This window comes from Delphinapterus leucas, chromosome 8 (assembly GCF_059928025.1).
Source record: "Delphinapterus leucas isolate spDelLeu-1000000601 "Yukka" chromosome 8, BTC_Dleu_Yukka2, whole genome shotgun sequence".
Taxonomy (NCBI): domain Eukaryota; kingdom Metazoa; phylum Chordata; class Mammalia; order Artiodactyla; family Monodontidae; genus Delphinapterus; species Delphinapterus leucas.
The window spans coordinates 111,479,826-111,501,899 of record NC_143136.1 but is presented as its reverse complement, the minus strand read 5'-3'; the positions used below and the strand labels follow the sequence as shown (position 1 = coordinate 111,501,899).

Genomic DNA, 22,074 nt, shown 5'->3' with positions numbered 1-22,074 from the left:
GTGATTCTCACGGTGGTTGTTCAAGTGCAGGCAGGAGTGTCAGTGTCCTGTCGCCATGAGTCCCCTTCACTGAACACAGTGCCTGGCACATAGGAGGTGCCAGTACCTAGGATAAAGGATGTCCCGTGTTCCTGTGTTAAATCAGCTTGTGAAGGGACTTGCCTGCCTGAGAGACTGGAACTCCTGTTTTTGATTAAAGGAGCTGCAGCAGGAATGAATTCAAATCTTTTATATCACACATTTATTTTTAAATTCAGTGTTAGAACTTTTAAACATTTTTATCTTATTAAAAAATACTTATATTGCATGCATAGCTTATAGCATTCAAAAGCTAACACAGTTTTCAGCGAAGAGTGAGTTCCTTCCCAGTCCTATTCTTCAGTTACCTCCTTTTATTTATTTTTTTCCTTCTCAGGGGTATTATTACTATTATTAGTATCTTTCCAGAGGTAACTTACGGGCAATATAAGTGCATGTATGAAACATACACACTTTATTTTCAATAGAAATTAAAACCTTCTAGGATGTGAGGTACACCAGAATTTAGAAGAAATGTACAAAAAATGTGTAACGATACAGCATTTAGAGTCTAACCCTCAGTCTCTGGCTTGACTTTATTTTATCCTTTTTTGAAATCAGTAAATTGACCCCTCCTGGGCCCAGCTCCATTGAGTCGAGGAGAGACCAGTGGATGGGTAGGAAGCACAGCCCAGACTGCAGCCAGGCTGCTTTGGCCATGGGTTATTGTGGGCAGTTCTGTGGATCGGAGCTTCCAGATCCTTTTCCACACTGCAGTCCCAGGGATGCACGCTCCTCAGGGGAGACTGAGTGAGTTGTGCAGCATGTGGGTCATTCATTCATTTGCTCATTGATTCACGGACTCATCCGGCTGTTGGTGAGGGTTTCTGGCGCTAGGATGTGGTGGTGAATGAGCCAGGCGTGGCTCCTGCTTTCCTGGAGCTTATATACCAACTGGCACAACAAATAAAAAATGGACAGAGTGGCAGTGGTATGAAGAAAACAACAGAGCGATGCAAGAAGCTGCCAGGGAGGGTCCCTGAGTTGAGAAGCCAAGGCCCCTGCATTTACTCTCGTGTCCCTCACCCTGCCTGTAACAGCTCTGTATTCACCTTGAACCATGAGGACAGGCTCTGTCATTTCACCCTGGTACCCCAGCACCTGGCAGAGTACTATATATACAGGAGAGATCCAATCAGAATTTGTGTCATGAGTTAGTGAGTTGTCTTGTCATGACTTCAGGCTGATTAGGGCTGTACCAATTCCCCAGTGGAGGATGGGACACTGAAGATGAGTGCCCTTTTATGTGTCACTCAGGTGGATGCTTTCAGCTTTTTAACTATTCATGCCTGCTGAGAGGTCTTCCTTAATTTTATTTCTCCATCTTTTAAAATCCCATTTATTGGGAATTCCCTGGCAGTCCAGTGGTTAGGTCTCGGTGCTCTCACTGCTGGGGCCCTGGGTTCGATCCCTGGCTGGGGAACTAAAATCGCATAAGCCACGCGGCATGGCCAAAAAAAGAAAAAATCCTATTATCGACTTGATGGATCACTTTATTTTTCATGTGAGAATTAAAATTTTCTGTTAAATGAATATAGGCATCTTTTTTCCCTAATCTGCTCCTAAAATCATTGAATTGTTTGTGAAGTTGCCATGTTACCAGCACTACATCCCTAATCAAATGAGCTAGACGTAATAAATATTGCACTGTATCTTTATAATACAGTGGAGTTAAGGGAAATTTGAATGGCCACTTCTGTGTTTGTGTTCCATTAGAAAGTTTTCACACCTAAAATCTCTTAAAATTATACTTGTACTTCTTTGTAAATAGAAAAAATATTTCAATGTCATATAAAAACATATACTGTATCTCTTTTTAGCTAATGTTTGATTAATTGGGACCTTTAGTGTAATGGTTAATTTTATGTATCAACTTTGCTAAGCCGTGGTGCCCAGGTATTTATTAGATCAAGTAATATTCCACATAGCTCTGTGAAGGTGATTTTTGGATGAGACTCACATTTAAATCCATGGACGTTGGGACTTCCCTGGTGGCGCAGTGGTTAAGAATCCGCCTGCCAATGCAAGGGACACAGGTTCGGGCCCTGGTCCAGGAAGATCCCACATGCCATGGAGCAACTAAGCCTGTGCTCCACAACTACTGAGCTTGCGCTCTAGAGCCCATGAGCCACAGCTTCTGAGCCCACGTGCCGCAACTACTGAAGCCCACGTGCCTATAGTAGCCGTGCTCCACAACAAGAGAAGCCATGAGAGGCCCGAACACTGCAACGAAGAGTAGCCCCCGCTCACTGCAATTGGAGAGATCCTGCGCACAGCAGTGAAGACCCAACACAGCCAAAAATAAATAAATAAATAAATAAACAAATACATTTATTAAATAAATAAATCCATGGACTTTGAGTAAAGCAGATTACCCTTCGTAATGTGGGTGGGCCTCATCCAATCAGTCGAAGAGCCTGAATAGAGAGAAGACTGACCTTCCTCCAGCAAGAAGGAATCCTGTCTCCAGATTGCCTTTGGACTCAAACTGTAACATCAGCTGTTCCCTGGGTCTTCAGCCTGCTGGCTTGCCCTGCAGATTTTGGCATTGAATCCCCACAGTTATGGAAGCCGATTCCTCAAAATAAATCAATCTGTTTCCCTCACCACCTTCAACATGCACATACTCCACCCACCTCCGCCACACACCCCTGCTCTGTTTCCGTGGAGAATCCTCGCTAATACACTTAGATACCCATACAGTCTGTTTTTTGAGAAGCATATGTTAGTGAATAAGCTTTCTTCAAAACACAGTTGAACCTTGTTGAACAGTAGAATGCAGGTGTCCCTGATGGTGGCCCTGGGCTGTTTCAGGAGCGCCCCTCCAGCTGTGGCCCCGACCCACCTGTGGGCAGCTGCACAGAAGAGGTGCCTCCTACCTCTATTTTGCTGTGGCCCCTGGGCCCCAAGCCTTTCTGCCTTGGCACTCCTCTTTCTGTAGGTCCTGGAGACAGTGCTTTGAGTGGAAATCTCACTGGGTGGTTGTAAAAAACCTCCTTACTGTAACTGACAGGAATGTGTTAAAGTTATCCAGCCCTGGTTCCATCTCCTGGAATCTGCTCGTCTCCTTCAGGGTATTGCCCTGGAACCTCAGGAAGGTCAGCTACCCCGCCACCCCCTGTCCCCAGCTTTCCATAATCTGTGATGTCTGGGTGTTCCATAACAGTTTATGTTCTGTTTGTTTTCTCTCTGTAAACTTTGAGCCCTGCGTTGATGAAAAGGAGAGCTGACAAATACTGGAGGTACTGTGCGTGTTGTCGTGGAGCTGCTTGTGGAGCTCTTCTTGGTGGTTTTTGCATCCTCGTGACTTCCTCCTGCCTTTGCTATTGTAAATGTTCTCATTTATGCTCCTGAGAATAAAACTTGGGGTGTGCTTAGTGATGCTTCTTGTCTGCTTCCTGATGAATTGTCAAAGGTTTTTACCCTGGATGAGAGATTATATGGCTGGTATTTAAATGAGCATTTTGAGTTCTTTTTTTTTATTTGTAAAATTTATAGCAAGGTGCACATCAGGGGTTGCAGACTTTCTCTAAAGGACCAGGTAGTAAATATTTTAAGCTTTGGGGACCCTAACTATTTGGTAATTATGGAACCCTGCAGTTGTGCCAGAGCAGCCATACGCAAAACTAAGTGCACACCGACGTGAAGTTTTTGTAATGTTTTCATCACAAAATATTCTTCTTCTTTTGATTACTTTTCAATCATTTAAGAATGTAAAATCTTATCTTAGCTTTTGGACCATACATAAACCAGCCTTGGGCTGGAGTTCGCTCCCAGCCTTATAGGTGGACCCCACCGGTGAGCAGGGCCTACCTAGCAGTTAGAGCCAGCACCGTGTTCTAACCCGAGCTCTGTGGCTGGGCTACACTGTGAGATACAATTTCTTCCGCATCTGTGAGCTGGAGACAAAAACCTGCCTCCTTGAATAATTGTTTGTAAGGATTAAAAAGGATAATGCCCTGTTGTTTGGCCAGATACTTTGTATAGTACACGTAAGCTTATTTTCATTTTCCATTAGCTGCTGCCTTTTTGTCCCCTCTACTTAAGTCCTACCTTTTTGGGATGTGGTCTGTCTTGGTGAGTATTCAGTGTGTACTTTAGAAAGAATGCCTGTTCTGCTGTTGTTGGGTGGTGCGTTGTATAAAATGTTGATCACTTATTCAGGTATATGCCATTGCTGTTACTCATTCTTCATTCTGGTTGTTCCAGGTTTCCTTCTGGTATTGTTTCCCTTATCTTAAGATAATTTAGTAATTCTATTAGAACAGGTCTGCTGACTACAGATTCTCTTAGTTTTTCTTCATTTGAGAATGATGGATATTTTTGTTAGATACAGCATTCTGATTGATAGTTGTTTTGTTTCAGCATGTTAAAAATGTAGAACGTTACTTTCAGGCCTTATACCACAGTTGGCCTTCTGATGCTATGACATCAGTTTAAACTTTGGTGATGACCGTGACTTTTAGGGAAGAGGAGAATTGCCCCCTAGGAAATGAATTGGCATTGACCAGGAGAGGGAGGACCCCATGGTGAGGCAGTTGTCAAAAGCATGAACTTTACAAGTCTCCTCTATTATTGTTGATACAGGCGATTGAGTGACCCCTGTGCCATTGGTGTGGGGGAGTATGCCTCCCCAGGGTGCGTCCGTTTCGGTTGCTCAGTGCTTGTGGCAATAGTGACAAAATTCCATTTGCCACATTGTAACTTAAATAGCTCTTTGAGGAGTCTATTATGCATCTCAGTAAACTTGCTGCCTCCCCCTATAGGGGAGGTAGAAGTGTCACTGAATGCCCTCTTTAAGAGCCCAGCATGTGTATTCTGAGAAGCAGAATGAGTGCCTTGGTCACTATGAGTAATGTCTGGAACTCTAAAGGGGTAAGGAGTGTCCTTGTCCTTACAAGGATAAGGCAATTGAGGCCTCATATTGTGGTCTTAATATATGTAGAGACTTTGATTTATATTTTGGGTGTCTGTGAGGGAAGAGATTCCTAGGGTCCTTGAGCCCAAAAAAAGCAACTCTAAAAGGCTGTGTCCCAAGGGTTTGTAAAAATGTGCACCTGGGGCCAGGCTTTGTTCTCAGGAAAGCTCATGACCAGCAGTTTCCACGCTGATGAGGTACAGTATAGTGCAGGGCTGAGAAGGGCAGTTTCTTGCATCTGCAGCCCCAGGGCAACAGCTAGTCATCATATGTGGTCCAGAGACCCCAGGGGGCATGAGAGAAGGTTGCTGAAGCCTCTTCAGTGAAGGAGTCTCTGAGGGTGCTAAGGAGGGGCGTATCTGTATTAATTCCCTAGGGATGCTGTAACAAAGTACCACTGACTAGGTGGCTTAAACAACAGAAATGTATTGTCTCACAGCTCTGGACCCTGCAGGTCCAAAATCAGGGTGACGGCAGGGTTGTTTCCTTCTGAGGGCTGTGAGAGAAGGCTCTGTTCTGAGGCATTCTCCTTGGCTTGCAGGCGGTCACATTCTCCTTGTGTCTTCATATTGTCTTTCCTCTGTGCATATCTTTCCGTGCTTAAATTTCCTCTTTTTGTAAGGACACCAGTCACGTTGGATTAGGGCCTACCCTAATGACCTCATTTTAATTTGATTATCTTCAAAGACCTTAGTTTTATAAATAAGGTCACATTCCCAGGTACTGGAGGCTAGGACTTGAACATCTTTTGGGAGTATATGATTCAACCCATAAACAGGTGCTGTGTTTGTCAAGCCAATTTGTAATTGCTAAATACTTAGTTTAATTTTCTAAAAAATTTTATTTATTTATTTATTGGCTGCGTTGGGTTTTCTTTGCTGCGTGCGACCTTTCTCTAGTTGCGGTGAGTGGGGGATACTCTTCATTGCAGTGTGCAGGCTTCTCATTGTGGTGGCTGCTTTTTGTTGCAGAGCATGGGCTCTAGGTGCACGGGCTTCAGTAGTTGTGGCTCGCCGGCTCTAGAGCGCAGGCTCAGTAGTTGTGGCACACGGGCTTAGTTGCTTCACGGCCTGTGGGATCTTCCCTGATCAGGGCTCGAACCTGAGTCCCCTGCATTGGCAGGCAGACTCTTAACCACTCACTGCACCACCAGGGAAGTCCCACTTAGTTTAATTTTAATTTAGTATTCATTGTGTCAGTGTCCATGCCCCCTATGGGATATTTTAGGGCAATGGGTGCTGTGACCATGGGGAGTTTAAGGCAATAATAGTTGTGATGGTTAAGGCGAAGCAAATTTATTTGTCTTCTAGATTATATGAAGTAATTCCCCTAAGATTATATGGGCTGCCTTGTTTAGATTTAGTGGGATCCCCAGCTATACATGTAATTTGAGCCCCAGTATTGATTTAAATTCATGAAGGTTTGCCAGTTGGTACATTTCAGCAGATACTTAAGTTAAATCAGAACCTGTGTCATAGTGGCACCAAAGCCCTTTGTCTTCGTGTTTTTTTTTTTTTTTTTGGCAGTACGCGGGACTCTCACTGCTGTGGCCTCTCCCGTTGCGGAGCACAGGCTCCGGATGCGCAGGCCCAACGGGCCCAGCCACTCCGCGGCATGTGGGATCCTCCCAGACCGGGGCACGAACCCGCGTCCCCTGCACCGGCAGGCGGACTCTCAACCACTGTGCCACCAGGGAAGCCCTGTCTTCTTATTGTATAAGTTCTTGCAGTAAACTTTGGAGTTCCACTTGGGTTAAATTGTGGACCTTTGTTTCAAATTTAATTTGTTTTTCTCCAGAAAGCTTCAGTAATGTCAGGGTAAGGGGACTCCCCATGGCGAAGGTTACTTTATAGGGTTTAAGGATGCTGGGCTTACATTGGGCTTGAGTTAACCACTTTGCTGTGCCCATGGCTGCCTTGGGTGTTTTCTCTACAACCTTGGGGATCAGGCTCTTTGTTGTGACAGAGGCAGCAGGGTGGTGTAGTGGGAGAGTACTGGACCTACAGCCCAGAGGTGGATGCATGGACACCATCCTCTGCTGCAGCCTTGCCTTTTCCCAGAGTGCACCCTTCTTCTCCCTCTGCCCCTCTCTCCCTCCTCCCCCTCCTCTCCACATTCCCTCAGTAGTTTAGATTTCTAGCCAAATAAAGCCCAGGCTTTCGGTTCCTGTCCCTGTCCAGCCACTCATAGTGAGGATCTTTTGGGTGGTTACAGGGAAGATTTGGGGTCCTGATGGCCCACCTCTTCTTCCAGGGAATGCCAGCCAACCTCCCCAGGGTTGGGATCCACAGCCAGTCTGGTCATTTTGTCTTTGCCTTGATGAGGATCAAATGGGGTGACATGAGAGCTGTGGCCAAGTCCCCCACACAGATGCTGGTACTCCCTGGTCACAAAGCAGGCTGGAGGTGAGCTTCTGAGCTTTACTGAGGATGGAACTGAAGCTAAGAGACAATAAACAGTGCTTCATTGCTTGTAAAAAGATTGAATTCCAATAATCAGGTTGCCAGTCCCCATGGACACTTCTCTCACACTTGTGAAAAAAACAAAAATTAACAAATCTCTCTTCTTAGTCACAAAACTCAGTAATGATTATTTCATGATTTAAGTTTTAGTGAAAAGATGAACAATTTGTGAAAAACAGAAGTGCCAAAGTTATTTGGCCTTTCTCTCACTTGTCTTATCTTTTTAAAAAGATTTATTTACTTCTGCATGACCTTAATTTGTTACAGTGAGAGTGCTTATGATAGCTAAAATAGCCATTGTTTGTTTGGTCAGTTGCATTTGCATTGTCTTATTAACGTTTTACCTTCTACGCCAATGGTCCTTAAACCTGGTGGAATATTAGGAATATCTTGGAACTTAAAATTGCTGGTGCCCAGGCCATGCCCTAGACCAACTGAATCAGAATCTCTGGTGATAGAACTGAGGCTTGGTATTAAAAATGTGTGTGTGTGTGTGTACGTGTGTGTGTGTGTGTGTGTGTGTCCCTCACCCCCTGCTTCTGATGTATGATAGGGTTGAGAACCTGATTCCAAGCCTGACTTTTTCTATGACTTCAAGCAAACCTGTACTTAATTTAGAGGCGCTGTGTGGTTTTATATCTGTAATGTATGAAAAGTACACATTACAGAAAAATCTATATTTAATGCCCAGGAGCTTGTTGGATATATCTTTTTTTTTTTTTTTTTCTTTTGGGCTGTGCCTCGTGGCTTGTGGGATCTCAGTTCCTTGACCAGGGACTGAACGTGGGCCCTCGGCAGTAAGAGCACAGAGTCCCAACCACTGGACCGCTAGGGAACTCCCTGGATATTTCTGTAAATGGGGGAGGTCCTGTTAACCATAGCTGTTGCAGGAGGTTGAAAGAATGGGACACATGAGGTGTACAGGGGCCTTTTCTTGGGCCTCAGGGGCAGAGGGTTGAGTTAATTACACTGGTCAGTTCCTGGCACACCATTTCCAAATCCATATTTTTAGGTGTTTTCTTTGTAATGTATTTGTTTTTATGCCATTTAAAACATACTGTTGTACAATGTGCATGCATTGTAAGTTTGTGTACATGGAGAGTGTGTGGTTCTTTAGCCCAAGCACTGTATTTTTAAGTTGTGTCCAAGGTCATTAGACTGCTGCGGGTCTCTGTCTTCCACCTCCTCCCAATCCCAGGCCTGTGTGAGAGCTCTGTGGGCATAGCCCCTCGGGACGACTGGAGGACCTTCCATGTAACTCAGCTGTACCAGATTGCTCTCCAGGTAGGCTGTGGGGTCCACCCTCCCACCAGCTGTGTCTGAAGATTTGTGCCTCCAGCCCTACATTTCTACTGACACTTGGCATTATTTAGTTACTGAACTCATCATTGAGGGCTTATTCCCTGGCATGCGTTGTTCTAGGCATTTGGGATATATCAGAGAGCAAAACCAGATGAAAAAGGAAAAAAAAATTACTGCTTTGGAGCTTACATTTTAGCTTTCTAACAGTTGTGAATTTGGTGAGTGTAAAGTAATATAATACTTCATTATTTTAATTTATATTTTTCTAAATATGAATTTGAGTATCTCTTCATAGCATTAGCTGTTTGGGGTTCCTTCTGTTGGATATCTGATATTTTTCTGATAGAATTTAGGAGTTTCTTTTGTCCCTTGTTGGTTTTAGGTATTTTTAGATACTCCTTACTGTTTGTGATATGATATATTCTCTTTCACAGATTTAGATGTACAGTTGATGCTGGCAACATGGGTTTGAACTGTACGGGTCCACATATAAGCAGATTTTTTTTTTCAGTAGTAAATACTGCAGCACTGCATGATCCTTGGTTGTTGGAATTGCTGGACTCGGAAGAACTGCACATGTGGAGGGCTGACTATAAGTTACATGTGGATTTTTGACTGCACACGTTGTTCAAGGGTCAACTGTATATTTCTAATTATGTCATTTAGAAAATAGTTCGTTTAGTAAGGGCTTTCTAGGCTAGGACACATTTACACCTCTATGTTAATATTAGTTCTCTCTTAACTTACTGTGTAAGGAGTTTCATGACATTTTTTCTTGACTGAAACTTGTCAGTGGCCTAAAGTCGTGGTTCTCACATTTCTGCTGTATTGCAGTGCTCCTGAATTACGCTCCCTCAGTGGTAGTGGCCCTGTGTAGCACTGGTTCTCAGTTGGTGGTGGAGTAGGGCAATGTATAGAGTTGAAAATGATCATTGAATCATACTCTGATTCCACATCCTCCCTTCCCGTGGACACAGCAGTTGGGAATCACTGGATGAAAACAGTTAATGTTAATATCAAAGACTAAGTTTCTTAGTTGTGAGATGTAGTAAGAAATTGGAATATTTTGGAAGACATGCTTCAAAGAACAATTGGAATATCGATTTTTTAAATTAAAAGGGTCACTGGGCTATTCATTACTTAATAAATCACACTGTTTCTGTTATGTTGATGAGTCATGTAATTTATTTTTTCCCAACCATCAAATGGTCAGCTAATGATGTGTGTTGTAACTTAACCTTTCCATTTCTGGGAGCGACTGGGAAAGAGATGTTACATTTTAAAAAGCAATTTATACATGTACATTAAAAAAATTTTCTTCCAGATGATGGTGTTGGCAAGTAGATGTTACATTTTAAAAAGCAATTTATACACTTAAATTTTTAAAAAATTTTCCAGATGATGGTGTTGATATGCAGATTGGAACAAAGAAAGAAGATCTAAATGACAAAGAGAAAAAAGAAGAGGAAGAAACTCCTGCACCTGCATATAGGGCCAAATCAATCCTAGAGAGCTGGGTGTGGGGCAAGCAACCAGGTATTATGATCTTCTGAACTTTTGGTACTTTGGAACGATTGATCCAGCGCTCATTTTCTAGATAGAGTAGGTGGACTTTTTTTTGGTCATAGAATTTTTAAAAATTAAACTTAAAATTTTTTTATATTGTAATAGACTGTGTATAACATACATTTTACCATTTCAGTCAGTTTTAAGTATACAGTTCAGTGACATTAAATACATTCACACTGTTGTGCAGTTATGACCACTACCCATTTCCAGAGCCTCTTCATCTTTCCAAACTGGAATTCTGTACTTATTAAATGATAACTCCCCTTTCTTCCCTAGCCCCCTGGGAGCCACTAACTTTCTGTTTTTAGGATTTTGACTAGTCTAGTTACCTCATATAAGTGAAATCATAATATTTGTCTTTTTGTATCTGGCTTGTTACTTTATTTAGCATAATGTCTTCAAGATTCATTCATGTTGTAGCATGTGTCAGAATTTCCTTCCTCTTTAATGCTGAATAATATTCCATTGTATGTATATACCACATTTTGTTCCTCCATCTGTGGATGGGCATTTGAGTTGCTTCCACCTTTTGGCTATTGGGAATAGTGCTGCTAAGAACATAGGTGTACACGAGTTAGAGTCTCTGCTTCAATTCATTGCGTATATACCTGGGGTAAAATTGCTGGATCATGTGGTAATTCTGTGTTTAACTTTTTTTTCTCAAGTTTTATTGAGCTATAATTGACATAAAGTAGTGTATAGTGTACAGCATAATGGTTTGACTTACAAATATCATGAAATGATTACCACAAAAAGTTCAGTGAACATCCATCATCTCATATAGATACAAAATTAAAGAAATAGAAAAAATATTTTTTCCTCGTGATGAGAAATCTTAGGGTTTCCTCTTCTAACTTCCATATTAACATATAGCAGCATTAATTATCTTTATTGTGTTGTTCATTACATCACTAGTACTTACTTATCTTATAACTGGAGGTTTCTGCCTTATGACCCCCTTCAGCCAATTCCCCCTCCCCCCACCCCCTGCCTCTGGTAACCACAAATCTGATCTCTTTTCCTATGAGTTTGTTTCTTTGTTTTTGAAGTAGAATTGACCTACAACGTTGTGTTACTCCCTGTTATACGACATAGTGATTTGGTATTTCTATACGTTTCAAAATGGTCATCACAATAAGTCTAGTTATGATCTGTTACTATACAAAAATGTTACCTAATTACTGACTGTATTCCCCACACTGTATATTTCATACCCATAACTCATTTTTTTTTATTGAAGTATAGTTGATTTACAGTGTTGTGTTAATTTCTGCTGTATGGCAAAGTGATTCAGTTATACATATACATACATTCTTTTAAAAATTCTTTTCCATTATGGATAATCACAGGATACTGAATATAGTTTCCTGTGCTATACAGTAGGACCTTGTTGTTTATCCATTCTATATATAATAGTTTGCATCTGCTAGTCACAAACTCCCAATCCATCCCTTCCCCACTCCTCCCCCTTGGCAACCACCAGTCTGTTCTCTGTGTCTGTGAGTCTGTTTCTGTTTTGTAGATAGGTTCATTTGTGTCATATTTTAGCCCTGACTCATTTCCTTTGCAACTGGTTGTTTGTACCTCTTAATCTCCCTCACCTCCCACTTTTCTCCCTACTGGCAACTACCTGTTTGTTCTCTGTATCTTTGACTCTGTTTAGTTATGTTTATTTGTTTGTTTCACTTTTTAGATTCCATATATAAGTGAAATCATACAGTATTTGTCTTTCTCTATCTGACTTATTTCACTTAACGTAATACCCTCTAGGTCCATCCATGTTGTCACAAATAGCAAGATTTTATTCCCTTTTATAGTTGAGTGATATTTTGTGTGTGTGTGTATATCTGTATCTATATTTATCACATCTTCTTTATCCATTCATTTATTGATGGGCACATAGGTTGCTTTCATATTTTGGCAATTGTAAACAATGCTGCAATGAACATAGGGGTACTTATATCTTTTCTAATAGGTGTTTTTGTTTTCTTTGTATAAATACCCAGAAGTGGGATTGCTGGATCATATGGTAGTGCTATATTTAATTTTTTGAGACATCTCCATATTGTTGTCCATTGTAGCTGCACCAATTTACATTCCCACAAACAGTGCACAAGGCTTCTCTTTTCTCCACATCTTTGTCAACACTTGTTATTTGTTGCCTTTCTGATAATAGCCATTCTGGCAGGTGTGAGGTGGTATCTATTTCACTGTGGTTTTGATTTGCATTTCCCTGATGATTAGTGATGTTGAACGTCTTTTTATGTGCCTGTTTGCCATTTAAATGTCTTCTTTGGAAAAATATCTGTTCAGATCCTCTGCCCATTTTTTTAATTGGGTAGTTTGTTTGTTTTAATGTTGAGTTAAATGAGTTCTTCGTGTATTTTGGATATTAACCCGTTATCAGATATATTGTTTGTAAATGTCTTCTCCTATTCAGTAGGCAGCCTTATCTGTTTTTGTTTTTTTAACATCTTTATTGGAGTATAATTGCTTTACAATGGTGTGTTAGTTTCTGCTTTATAACAAAGTGAACCAGTTATATATATACATATGTTCTCATATCTCTTCCCTCTTGCATCTCCCTCCCTCCCACTCTCCCTATCCCACCCCTCTAGGTGGTCACAAACCACCTAGCTGATCTCCCTGTGCTATGCGGCTGCTTCCCACTAGCTATCTATTTTACGTTTGGTAGTGTATAGGCCTTATCCTTTTGTTGATAGTTTTCTTCACTATGCAGAAGCTTTTTAGTTTGATGTAGTCCCGTTAGTTTACTTTTGCCTTTGTTTCCCTTGCCTGAGGAGACATATCCAGAAAGATATTGCTAGGGCCATTGTCAAAGAGTGTACTGCCTGTGTTTTCTTCTAGAAGTTTTATGGTTTCAGGTCTTACATTTAAGTCTTAAATCCATTTTGAATTTTTTTTGTGCATGGTGTGAGAGAGTAGTCCAGTTTTGCATGTACAGGTCCAGTTTTCCCAACATCATGTGTTGAAGAGGCTGTCTTTTTTCCATTGTATATTTTTACCTCTTTTTGATTAATTGCCCATATAAGGGTTCATTCTGGGCTTTCTATTCTTTTCCATTGATCTATGTGTCTGTTTCTGTGCCAGTACCATACTGTTTTGATTACTGTAGCTTTGTAGTATAGTTTAAAATCAGGGAGCATGATACCTCCATCGTTGTTCTTGTTTCTCAAGAATGTTTTAGCTATTAGGGGTTTCTGTGTTTCCGTACAAATTTTAGAATTATTTGTTTTAGTTTTGTGAAAAATGCCATTGGGATTTTGATAGGGATTGCATTGAATCTGTAGATGGGCAGTATCGTCATTTAAGCAATATTAATTCTCTCAGTATACGAGCACAGTATATCTTTCCATCTGTTTGTGTAGTCTTCGATTTCCTTCATGAGTGTCTTACAGTTTTTTGACTATGGTTCTTTTACCTCCTTAGATTTATTCCTGGGTACTTTATTCTTTTTGATGCAACTGTAAATGGGACTGTTTTCTTAATTTCTCGTTCTGATAGTTCATCATTCATGAGTAGAAATGCAGCAGATTTGTGTTTATTAATTTTGTATCCTAAAACTTTACCAAATTCATTGACAAGTTCTGGTAGTTTTTTGGAGTGTCTTTAGGATTTTCCATGTATGCTGTCATGTCACTGCAAACAGTGACAGTTTTACCTGTTCCTTTACCGTTTGGATTACTTTTTCTTGTTTGATTGCTGTGGCTAGGACTTCACATACTGTGTTGAAAAAAAGTTGTGAGAGTAGGCAACCTTGTCTTATTCCTGATCTTAGAGGAAATGTTTTAGCTTTTCACCACTGAGTATGATATTAGCTCTGGGCTTGTCATATATGGCCTTGATTACATTGAGGTATGGTCCCTCTGTACCCACTTTTGTGAGAGTTTTTATGATAAATGGATATTGAATTCTGTCAAATGATTTTTATCCTTCAGTTTGTTAATGTGGTATAGCACACTGATTGATTTGTGGATGTTGAACCATCCTCGTATCTCTGGAATAAATTCCAATTGATCATGATGTATGATCCTTTTAATGTATTGTTGAATTTGGTTTGCTAATATTTTGTTGAAGGTTTTTTGCATCTGTGAACATCAGGGAAGTTGTCCTGTAATTTTCTTGCCTGGTGGTTGTCTTGTCTGGTTTTGGTATCAGGGTAATGCTGGCCTTGTAAAATGAGTTTGGAAGTATTCCCTCATTTTCTATTTTTTTTGTAAGAGTTTGAGAAGTATCGGTATTAATTCGTCTTTGAAGGTTTTGCATAATTCACCAGTGAAGCCCTCTGGTTCTGGAGTTTTGTTTGTTTGGAGGTTTTTAATTACTGATTCAGTGTCCTTACAAGTAATTGGTCTGGTCATACTTTCTATTTCTTTATGATTCAGTCTTGGCAGTTTGTATGTTTCTAGGAATTTATTTCTTCTAAGTTGTCTTCGTCTTTCTGTGGTACCAGCTGTAACATTTCCACTTTCGTTTATGATTTTATTTATTTGGGCCCTCTTTATTTCTTGGTGATTCTAGCTAACAGTTTGTTAGTTTTGTTTATCTTTTCAAAAAACAACTGTTGGTTTTATTTATCTTTTCTATTGTCTTTGTAGTCTCTTTCATTTGTTCCCACTCTGATCTTTGTTATTTCCTTCCTTCTAAAAACTTTGGGCTTCATTTGTGTTTTTCTTTAGGTGTTTATTTAGGCTACCTGGTTTCTTGTTTATTTGAGATTTTTCTTGTTTTTTTGAGGTAGGCATTTATTGTTCTGAACTTCCCTCTTAGAACTGCTTTTGCTACATCCCATAAGTTTGGGTATGTTGTATTTCCATTTTCATTTGTCTCAAGGTATTTTTTTGTTTTTCTTTTGATTTCTTCCTTGACCTATTGGTTGTTCAGTAGCATGTTGTTTAATCTCCACATATTTGTGAATTTTCCAGTTTTCATCTTGTAATTGATTTCCAGTTTTCATAACTTTGTGGTTCAGAAAGATGCTTGATGTGATTTCAGTCTAATTAAGTTTATTGTGACCTAATACTTGATAGTCTGGAGAATGTTTCATGTGCACTTGAGAAGAATGTGTATTCTGTTACTTTTGGATGGAATGTTCTGTATATATCTGTTAAGGTCATCAGATCTAACATGTCATATGAGGCAGATGTTATTTTAATGATTTTTCTGTCTGGATGATTTATCTGTTGATGTAAGGGGTGTATTAAAGTCCTTTACTATACTATAATACAATACTATTATTGTATTGCTATCAATTTCTCCCTTTAGGTCTGTTAAGATTTGCTTTATATTTAGTTACTCCTATGTTGGGTGTATAGGTATTTACAAATGTTATATTCTCTTGTTGGACTCACCCCTTTATCATTATATAATGCCCTTCTTTGTCTCTTATTACACTTTTGTTTTAAAATCTATTTATCTGATGTAAGTATAGGTACCCCAACTTTCTTTTGGTTTTCATTTGCATGGAATATCTTTTTCCATCCCTTCACTTTCAGTCTGTGTGTTGTGTCCTTATGTCTGAAGTGAGTCTCTTGTAGGCAGTATATAGATGAGTTCTTTTTTTTTAAAATCCTTTCAACCACTCTGTGTCTTTTTATTGGTGAATTTACTCCATTTACATTTATTGATAACGTTTGTTTTTATTGCCGTTATGATAATTGTTTTATTCCTGGCTGTTTTGTAGTTCTCCTTTGTGATTTAATGATTCTCTTTAATGGTATGCCTAGGTTCCTTTCTCATTATCTTTTGTGTATCTACTATAGTTTTTTGCTTTGTGGCTACCATGAAGCTTACATATAACAGCTTGTATTTATAACATTCTATTTATAAATAAACATACGTTTGAACACATTCTAAGCTTTGCATTTTTATCCTCCTCTCCCATGTTTTGTGTATTTGATGTCATAATTTGCAACTTTTTATCTTATATATCCCTTAATTGTTTGTTATAGTTATTTTTACTTCTTTTGTCATTTAACCTTTATACTCAGTTTTTAAGTTATTAATCCACTACCTTTATTATATATTTACTTTTACCAGTGAGATTTATACTTTCAAATGTTTTCTTGTTACTAATTAGTTCTCTTTCTTTTCAGCTTAAAGAACTCTTTTTATCATTTCTATTAAGGCTAGATTAGTGGTGATGAACTCCTTTAACTTTTACTTGTCTAGAAAACTCTTTATCTCTCCTTCACTTGCTACTTGATATGTTTGTTGGGTAAAGAAGTTTTTTTCATTCAGGCTTTGAATATATTATGCCACTCTCTTCTGCCTTGCAAAATTTCTGCTGAAAAATCTACTTACAGTCTTATAGGGGTTCCCTTGCATCTAACAAGTTGTTTTTCTCTTGCTGCTTTTAAGATTTTTATCTTATTTTTAACCTTTGACATTTTAATTATGATGTGTTTTGTTGTGGGTGTCTTTAGTTTTCTGTGGTTTGGAACTCTCTGGACTTCCTGGATCTCAATGTCTGTTTCCTTCCCCAGGTTAGGGAAGTTTTTTCCTATATTAAATCAAATAAGTTTTCTGTCCCTTTCTCTGCCTCTTCTCCTTCTGGGACCCTGTGAAGTCTGCTTGATATTGTGTCGTATATCCCTTAACCTATTTTCACATTTTTTCATTGTTTTTTCTTTTTGTTGCTCTGACTGGGTGAACTACAGTGCCCTGTCTTTGAGTTTACTGAGCTTTTCTGCTGCTTCATGTAATGCGCCATTGAATCCTTCTAGCATGTTTTCAGTTCAGTGCAATTTTATTTTTCCAGTGTATTTTCTCTCCTTATTCGATTGGCAACTTCTGGCTTCTAATTTAGTGATTCATCTTTATTTTTTTCCATTCTACTGTTGAGCCCTTTCACCAAACTTTATTTTGGTTATTAGGTTTTTTTGGTTCCAAAATTTCCATTTGGTTCTTTTTTTTTCTTTTTTAAATAAATCTCCTTTTTCTTGTCTTAGGTTTTCTATTTTTTCATATGTTTCAAGTGTGTTTGTTTTTGCTTTTTGGAGCATTTTTTTATTGTGGCTTCTTTAAAATCTTTATGAGAGTATTCTAACGTCTCTGTCATCTTGATGTTTCCATCTATTGATTGTCTTTTTAAAATTTATTTTGAGATCATCCTGGCTCTTGATGTGATGAGTGACTTTCTGTTGAAACATGGACATCTTCACGTTATGTTCTGAGACTCTGTTTGATTGGTTTTCTGTGACACCATTCTGGCAGGGCAAGAGTGTGCTATACCTTGTTACTGCCAGGAGGGGATGGGAGTTCTGGCTCCCCCCATGGTCTCCATGATTTGTTTCTTTGTTACTTTATTTACTCACCTACTTGTTTCAAGGTATCCTACAATAAATGACTGATTGACTAGGCATTAGGAGTTGGGCAGGGCAAGCACCGTTAGGACATCAGGAAGGAGAGCAGGCTCAAGGGCATGAAGGCTCTCTCTGAGCTTCACGGTTGTCTCTGGGCTTTGCAGCAACGCGGAAGAGAGACGTATTATTATTTCAAAGTAGAAAACATAGTGATTATTTAGGAAGGTAAAGCTTTTCTTAGGCCTGATTTCTGGAAGAAATTCTGCATGGGGGATGTGTAGACAAGCTGTCTTTGACAGGGCTTGTCTCAGTGAAGTCTCCCATATGTATGCAGGGCCTCAGGCACCTATCAGTACTGGGCCAAAGGTGATTCTGCAAGGATGCCTGTGAAGGGTAGGGATGGTACTTCATGTATAAATCTTTCTGCTTCTTCATCTTGAGCCTAGTTTGGAATTTAAAGTATTTTTTAAAAACATTTATTAATGTTTTTCTCATATTTTTCTGTTACATTGCTTTTAGTGTTTCTGAAATCTGTATTTAAAAAAAAATTTTTTTTTCCTTTTTTGGCCATGCCGCACAGCATGTGGGATCTTAGTTCCCAGACCAGGGATCGAACCCTCACCCCTTGCATTGGAAGCATGGAGTCTTAGTCACTGGACCACCAGGGAAGTTCCAAAAGTATTTTTCAAAAAAAATGAGAAAAACACAAAAAACACAAAAAGACATATTTTTTCCATCTAGTTTTCTATAATGATTAGCCATTTTAGCTAGTGGAGCTTTCCAGACTTAGCATCCAACCTCTGGTGTCTGGATGTGCATCTCTGTGCCATAGTTCCTGTGTGTGGAGAGGAAAGCTTTGTCCTGGTGGCCTCCCTAGAGAGTGGTGAGGTGTATCCATCTGATGCCTTCTATGATCTCCTTCTCTCCCATAGGAAAAGCATGTTTAGGTCATGGGTAGCTAAAAAATAAATGTCTTCCGTATAGGGGAAGTCAGTAGGTGTGTGACTTTTGTCTCTTGGTATATGAGGCTACCAGGGCGATGACTGTTTTGGCTTCATAGCTAATAAATATCAGAGATAGAAAAACAAGCATAGGACATCTCCTGCTCTTGTTACCACTGGGGTGCTTTATTGGTATAGGGGTTTGGTGGAAGGTAACTTAATTTACAGGTGCTTTATTGGTATAGGGGGTTGGTGGAAGGTAACTTAGTTTACAGTTCAACTTAAGGCAGCTTTATGCTTAATTGTAAGACAAGACTCCTTTTAGTTATTTTCATTCACGTAATTTTCTTCTAGGTACCTAAAAAAAAAAAGTCCTTAAGTGTAGAAAATTTCAAACATACACAGTAGAGAGAACAGTATGATGAAATACTGCTTACCCATAGCACATTCTGACTAGTTACTTCATCTTTCTCTGAAATATTCCATAAATGTATTACCTCTCATCAGTCATGTATGCTGGGCAATTTATTGAAACTGTTTTTATTTTGGATTTGGTTTTATAACATGAAAATACTGGATGTAGTTTTTCTATCTAGGAAATGTGTTGCTGATAAGGATTGACTTCACAATTTTGTGTTAAAAACTTTTATACCATGTTTACAGAGGGGCAGTATAACATGGTGGCTAAGAGTGGTCTCCCGTGTGCCATACTCAGCTGGGTGACCTTGGGCAAGCACTCTGTGCCTCAGTTTCCTCCTCCATAGAATGCATGCACAGTACTACCTCTTAATGGTGCCTGTGAGGATTACCTAATGTATGTAAACTGCTTAAAACCGTTTGTGGCACATATTAAGCACTCAGCTATTACCTATTATTGTTACCCATTTTATAATGTTACAACAAACTGTGCCCATGATATTCAGAGGTTGGATGTTTTATCTTGTTTTCTAGAGGTGAATGAACTGAAGGAGTGTCTTTCTGTGTTGGTTAGAGAGCAACAAGCTCTGGCCATCCAGTCAGCCACCACCACCCTTTCAGCCCTGAGGCTCAAGCAGAGACTCGTCGTTTTGGAACGATACTTCATTGCCTTGAATAGAACTGTTTTTCAGGAGAATGTCAAAGTTAAGTGGAAAAGCAGCAGCGTTTCTTTGCCTCCTGTGGACAAAAAAAGGTAATATAATTAAGAAAGAATCCTGATACCAGCTAAATATAAAACTCATGCTGTTTTGTTTAAGAAAGTTTAATTAAGGCTTTCAATATAGTCTGTTTTTGTTTTCTGAAATTTTATTCTTTCTTTCCCTTTTTGTATGTTTCATATAATCTGGAGAATGGCTTTCCCAATTTGCTCATAAAGTAACAGGCTATGCTGTAACCTGTACCATTATTTTAAAGACCCTGTTCTGTCAGTAAGTGTAGAAGCCAGTCAAAAGTTTAGATTGGCATGTCTAGATTTGAAAATGGGATCTGAACATTATATTCTTTTTGTTTTGGTACCGGGTAGGGAATTATCACATTGTAGTAGTGCTTAACTAGTTTAGATGCTTCATTTTTTTTCTTCTTAATGTGATTTACTTATTCTTTTCTTACAAGAGATGCTTTTATGGATTCACATGCAGTTGTAAGAAATACAGAGAGATTCCTTATACCCTTCAGCCAGTTTCCCTAGTTTTTCACTTGCAAAACTGTAGTACAAAAATCACAACTAGGATATCGACTTTGATACATTGTACCAGTCTTACTCAGATTTCCCATTTTACATGCTTTCAATCCTCTGTGTATGTGTGTATGCATGAGATTTTATCACAGGTGTAGATTTCTGTCAGTACTGCCACAGGGTACAGGACAAGGACCCTTTTTTATAGCTGCAACCATTAACCTGTTCTCCATGTTTATTATGTAACCTTTTGAGGTTGGCTTTTTCACTCAGCATTATTCCTTTGAGATTCTTCCAAGTAGGTGAATGTATCATCATTGTTGAGCAGGATTCCACGTATGGATGTACCACATTGTGTTTAACCACTCAGCCTTTGAAGGATATCTCAGTTGGTTATCATTTTTGAGTATTTTGAATAAAGCTGCTGTGAATATTTGTGTACAGGTTTTTGTGTGAACTTAAGTTTCATTTCTCTGGAATAAATGCCTAGGGTGCAATTGCTGGGTCTTACGTTTAGGTTTGTAAGACATTTTCGTACTGATTCCGGAATAGCTGTACCATTTCACATTCTCATCCGCCATGTATGAGTGGTTCCATTTCTCCATATCCTCGTCAGCATTTGGTGGTGTTGTCACTTATTTATTTTAGCCATTCTGTTAGATGTGTAGTGTTATCTCCTAAATTTTAGTAGATATCTTTCCCTAATTTCTCGACTTTTTTGGATAGTAGTGGGTTTTACCTTTTTCGTAGAACTGGCTGTGGGTTGGATAGTTGATTGGCGTAGATGGGGGTGGGTCCAAGCTATTTCTATTTCTGTTTTCTTAAATAGCTGTAAAATGGAGAGCCACTTGTTGAAGATTTAGCAGTTTTTACACGGTACAGATTTTGGACTGTTTGGCTCTTTCTCCGTGGATGAGGTCACGATTGGCTGAGGGGAACCCCAGCTTCATGCCTCTCCTGGTACAGCTTTCTTAGAGGGTTGTTTCCTCATAGAGCTCCCCAAGCACGTATCCTGCACTGTTCAGGATTCATAGACGTGCGCATACCAGCTGCCTCTGTGGGTCCCCACGTTCCTCACTGCTAATTTGACTTGATATTGTAACTTGGGAAGATCATTCTATATGATTGCCCATTTTAAATAGCATTTCTCCCTAATTATGAAAGCAAATTAGAGTAAATTTGGAGAGTGAAGTATATAGTAGAAATACATAACAGTATAAAGTTGAAAATAAAATTTCTTGCTATGTATGATTGAGTTTATATTGTACACACATTTTTGTATTCTAGGTTTTTTTTAAAAGGATGATTTTTATGTTTTGTATAACTTCTTAATACGTGCAAAATGAAACCATGTCTTGTTAAATTAACATGTATAAGTAGAAAAATGCTTAAAAAACACGTGAGAATGAAAAGCACTAAATTCAGGCGGGGTTACCTGCTGAGGTAGTTCAGGCGGGGTTACCTGCTGAGGTAGGTGGGAGTGTGGGTGAAGGAGAAGAGCACATGACGGGGCCTGCAGACCTAGCAGCCACATAGCCCTAGGCAGGGGGAGGGCCAGAGCGGATGCCCAGGCCTGGGGCTGAGCGTCGGCACTTGCTGCCTTGTTTTCTGTGTGCTCCTTACCCCTCACCTGCCTTTTCTTTACTTTGTAAGTTGAATCCCCCTTTTATGTTTATCTGTTTATTTCGTTTATCATCTGTCTTCCCCCAACTAATAATATTAGTTCCCTGAGTTTATTTCATGAGTGTTTTAGCAAGTCATTTAAAATTCTTTTTAACTGTCTTTTTTTTTCCCTCAAAGAGAAAACTTTTCCTTTTCAAAGGAC

At 39.4% G+C, this 22,074-nt stretch overlaps 1 protein-coding gene across 9 annotated transcripts in view; it reads left to right on the top strand.

Moving 5' to 3' along the window:
• Positions 1–22,074, top strand: part of HERC2 (HECT and RLD domain containing E3 ubiquitin protein ligase 2) — a 230,830-nt gene that overhangs the window by 21,142 nt on the left and 187,614 nt on the right. For 8 of the 9 annotated variants that reach the window (XM_089916960.1, XM_089916956.1, XM_089916954.1 and 5 more), the window contains exons 4-5: positions 10,159–10,296; positions 19,547–19,766. In XM_089916960.1, coding sequence (XP_089773086.1) covers positions 10,159–10,296; positions 19,547–19,766 — 358 coding nt within the window. The remainder of the gene's footprint in view (positions 1–10,158; positions 10,297–19,546; positions 19,767–22,074) is intronic. The other variant, XM_089916957.1, reaches the window with a different exon arrangement.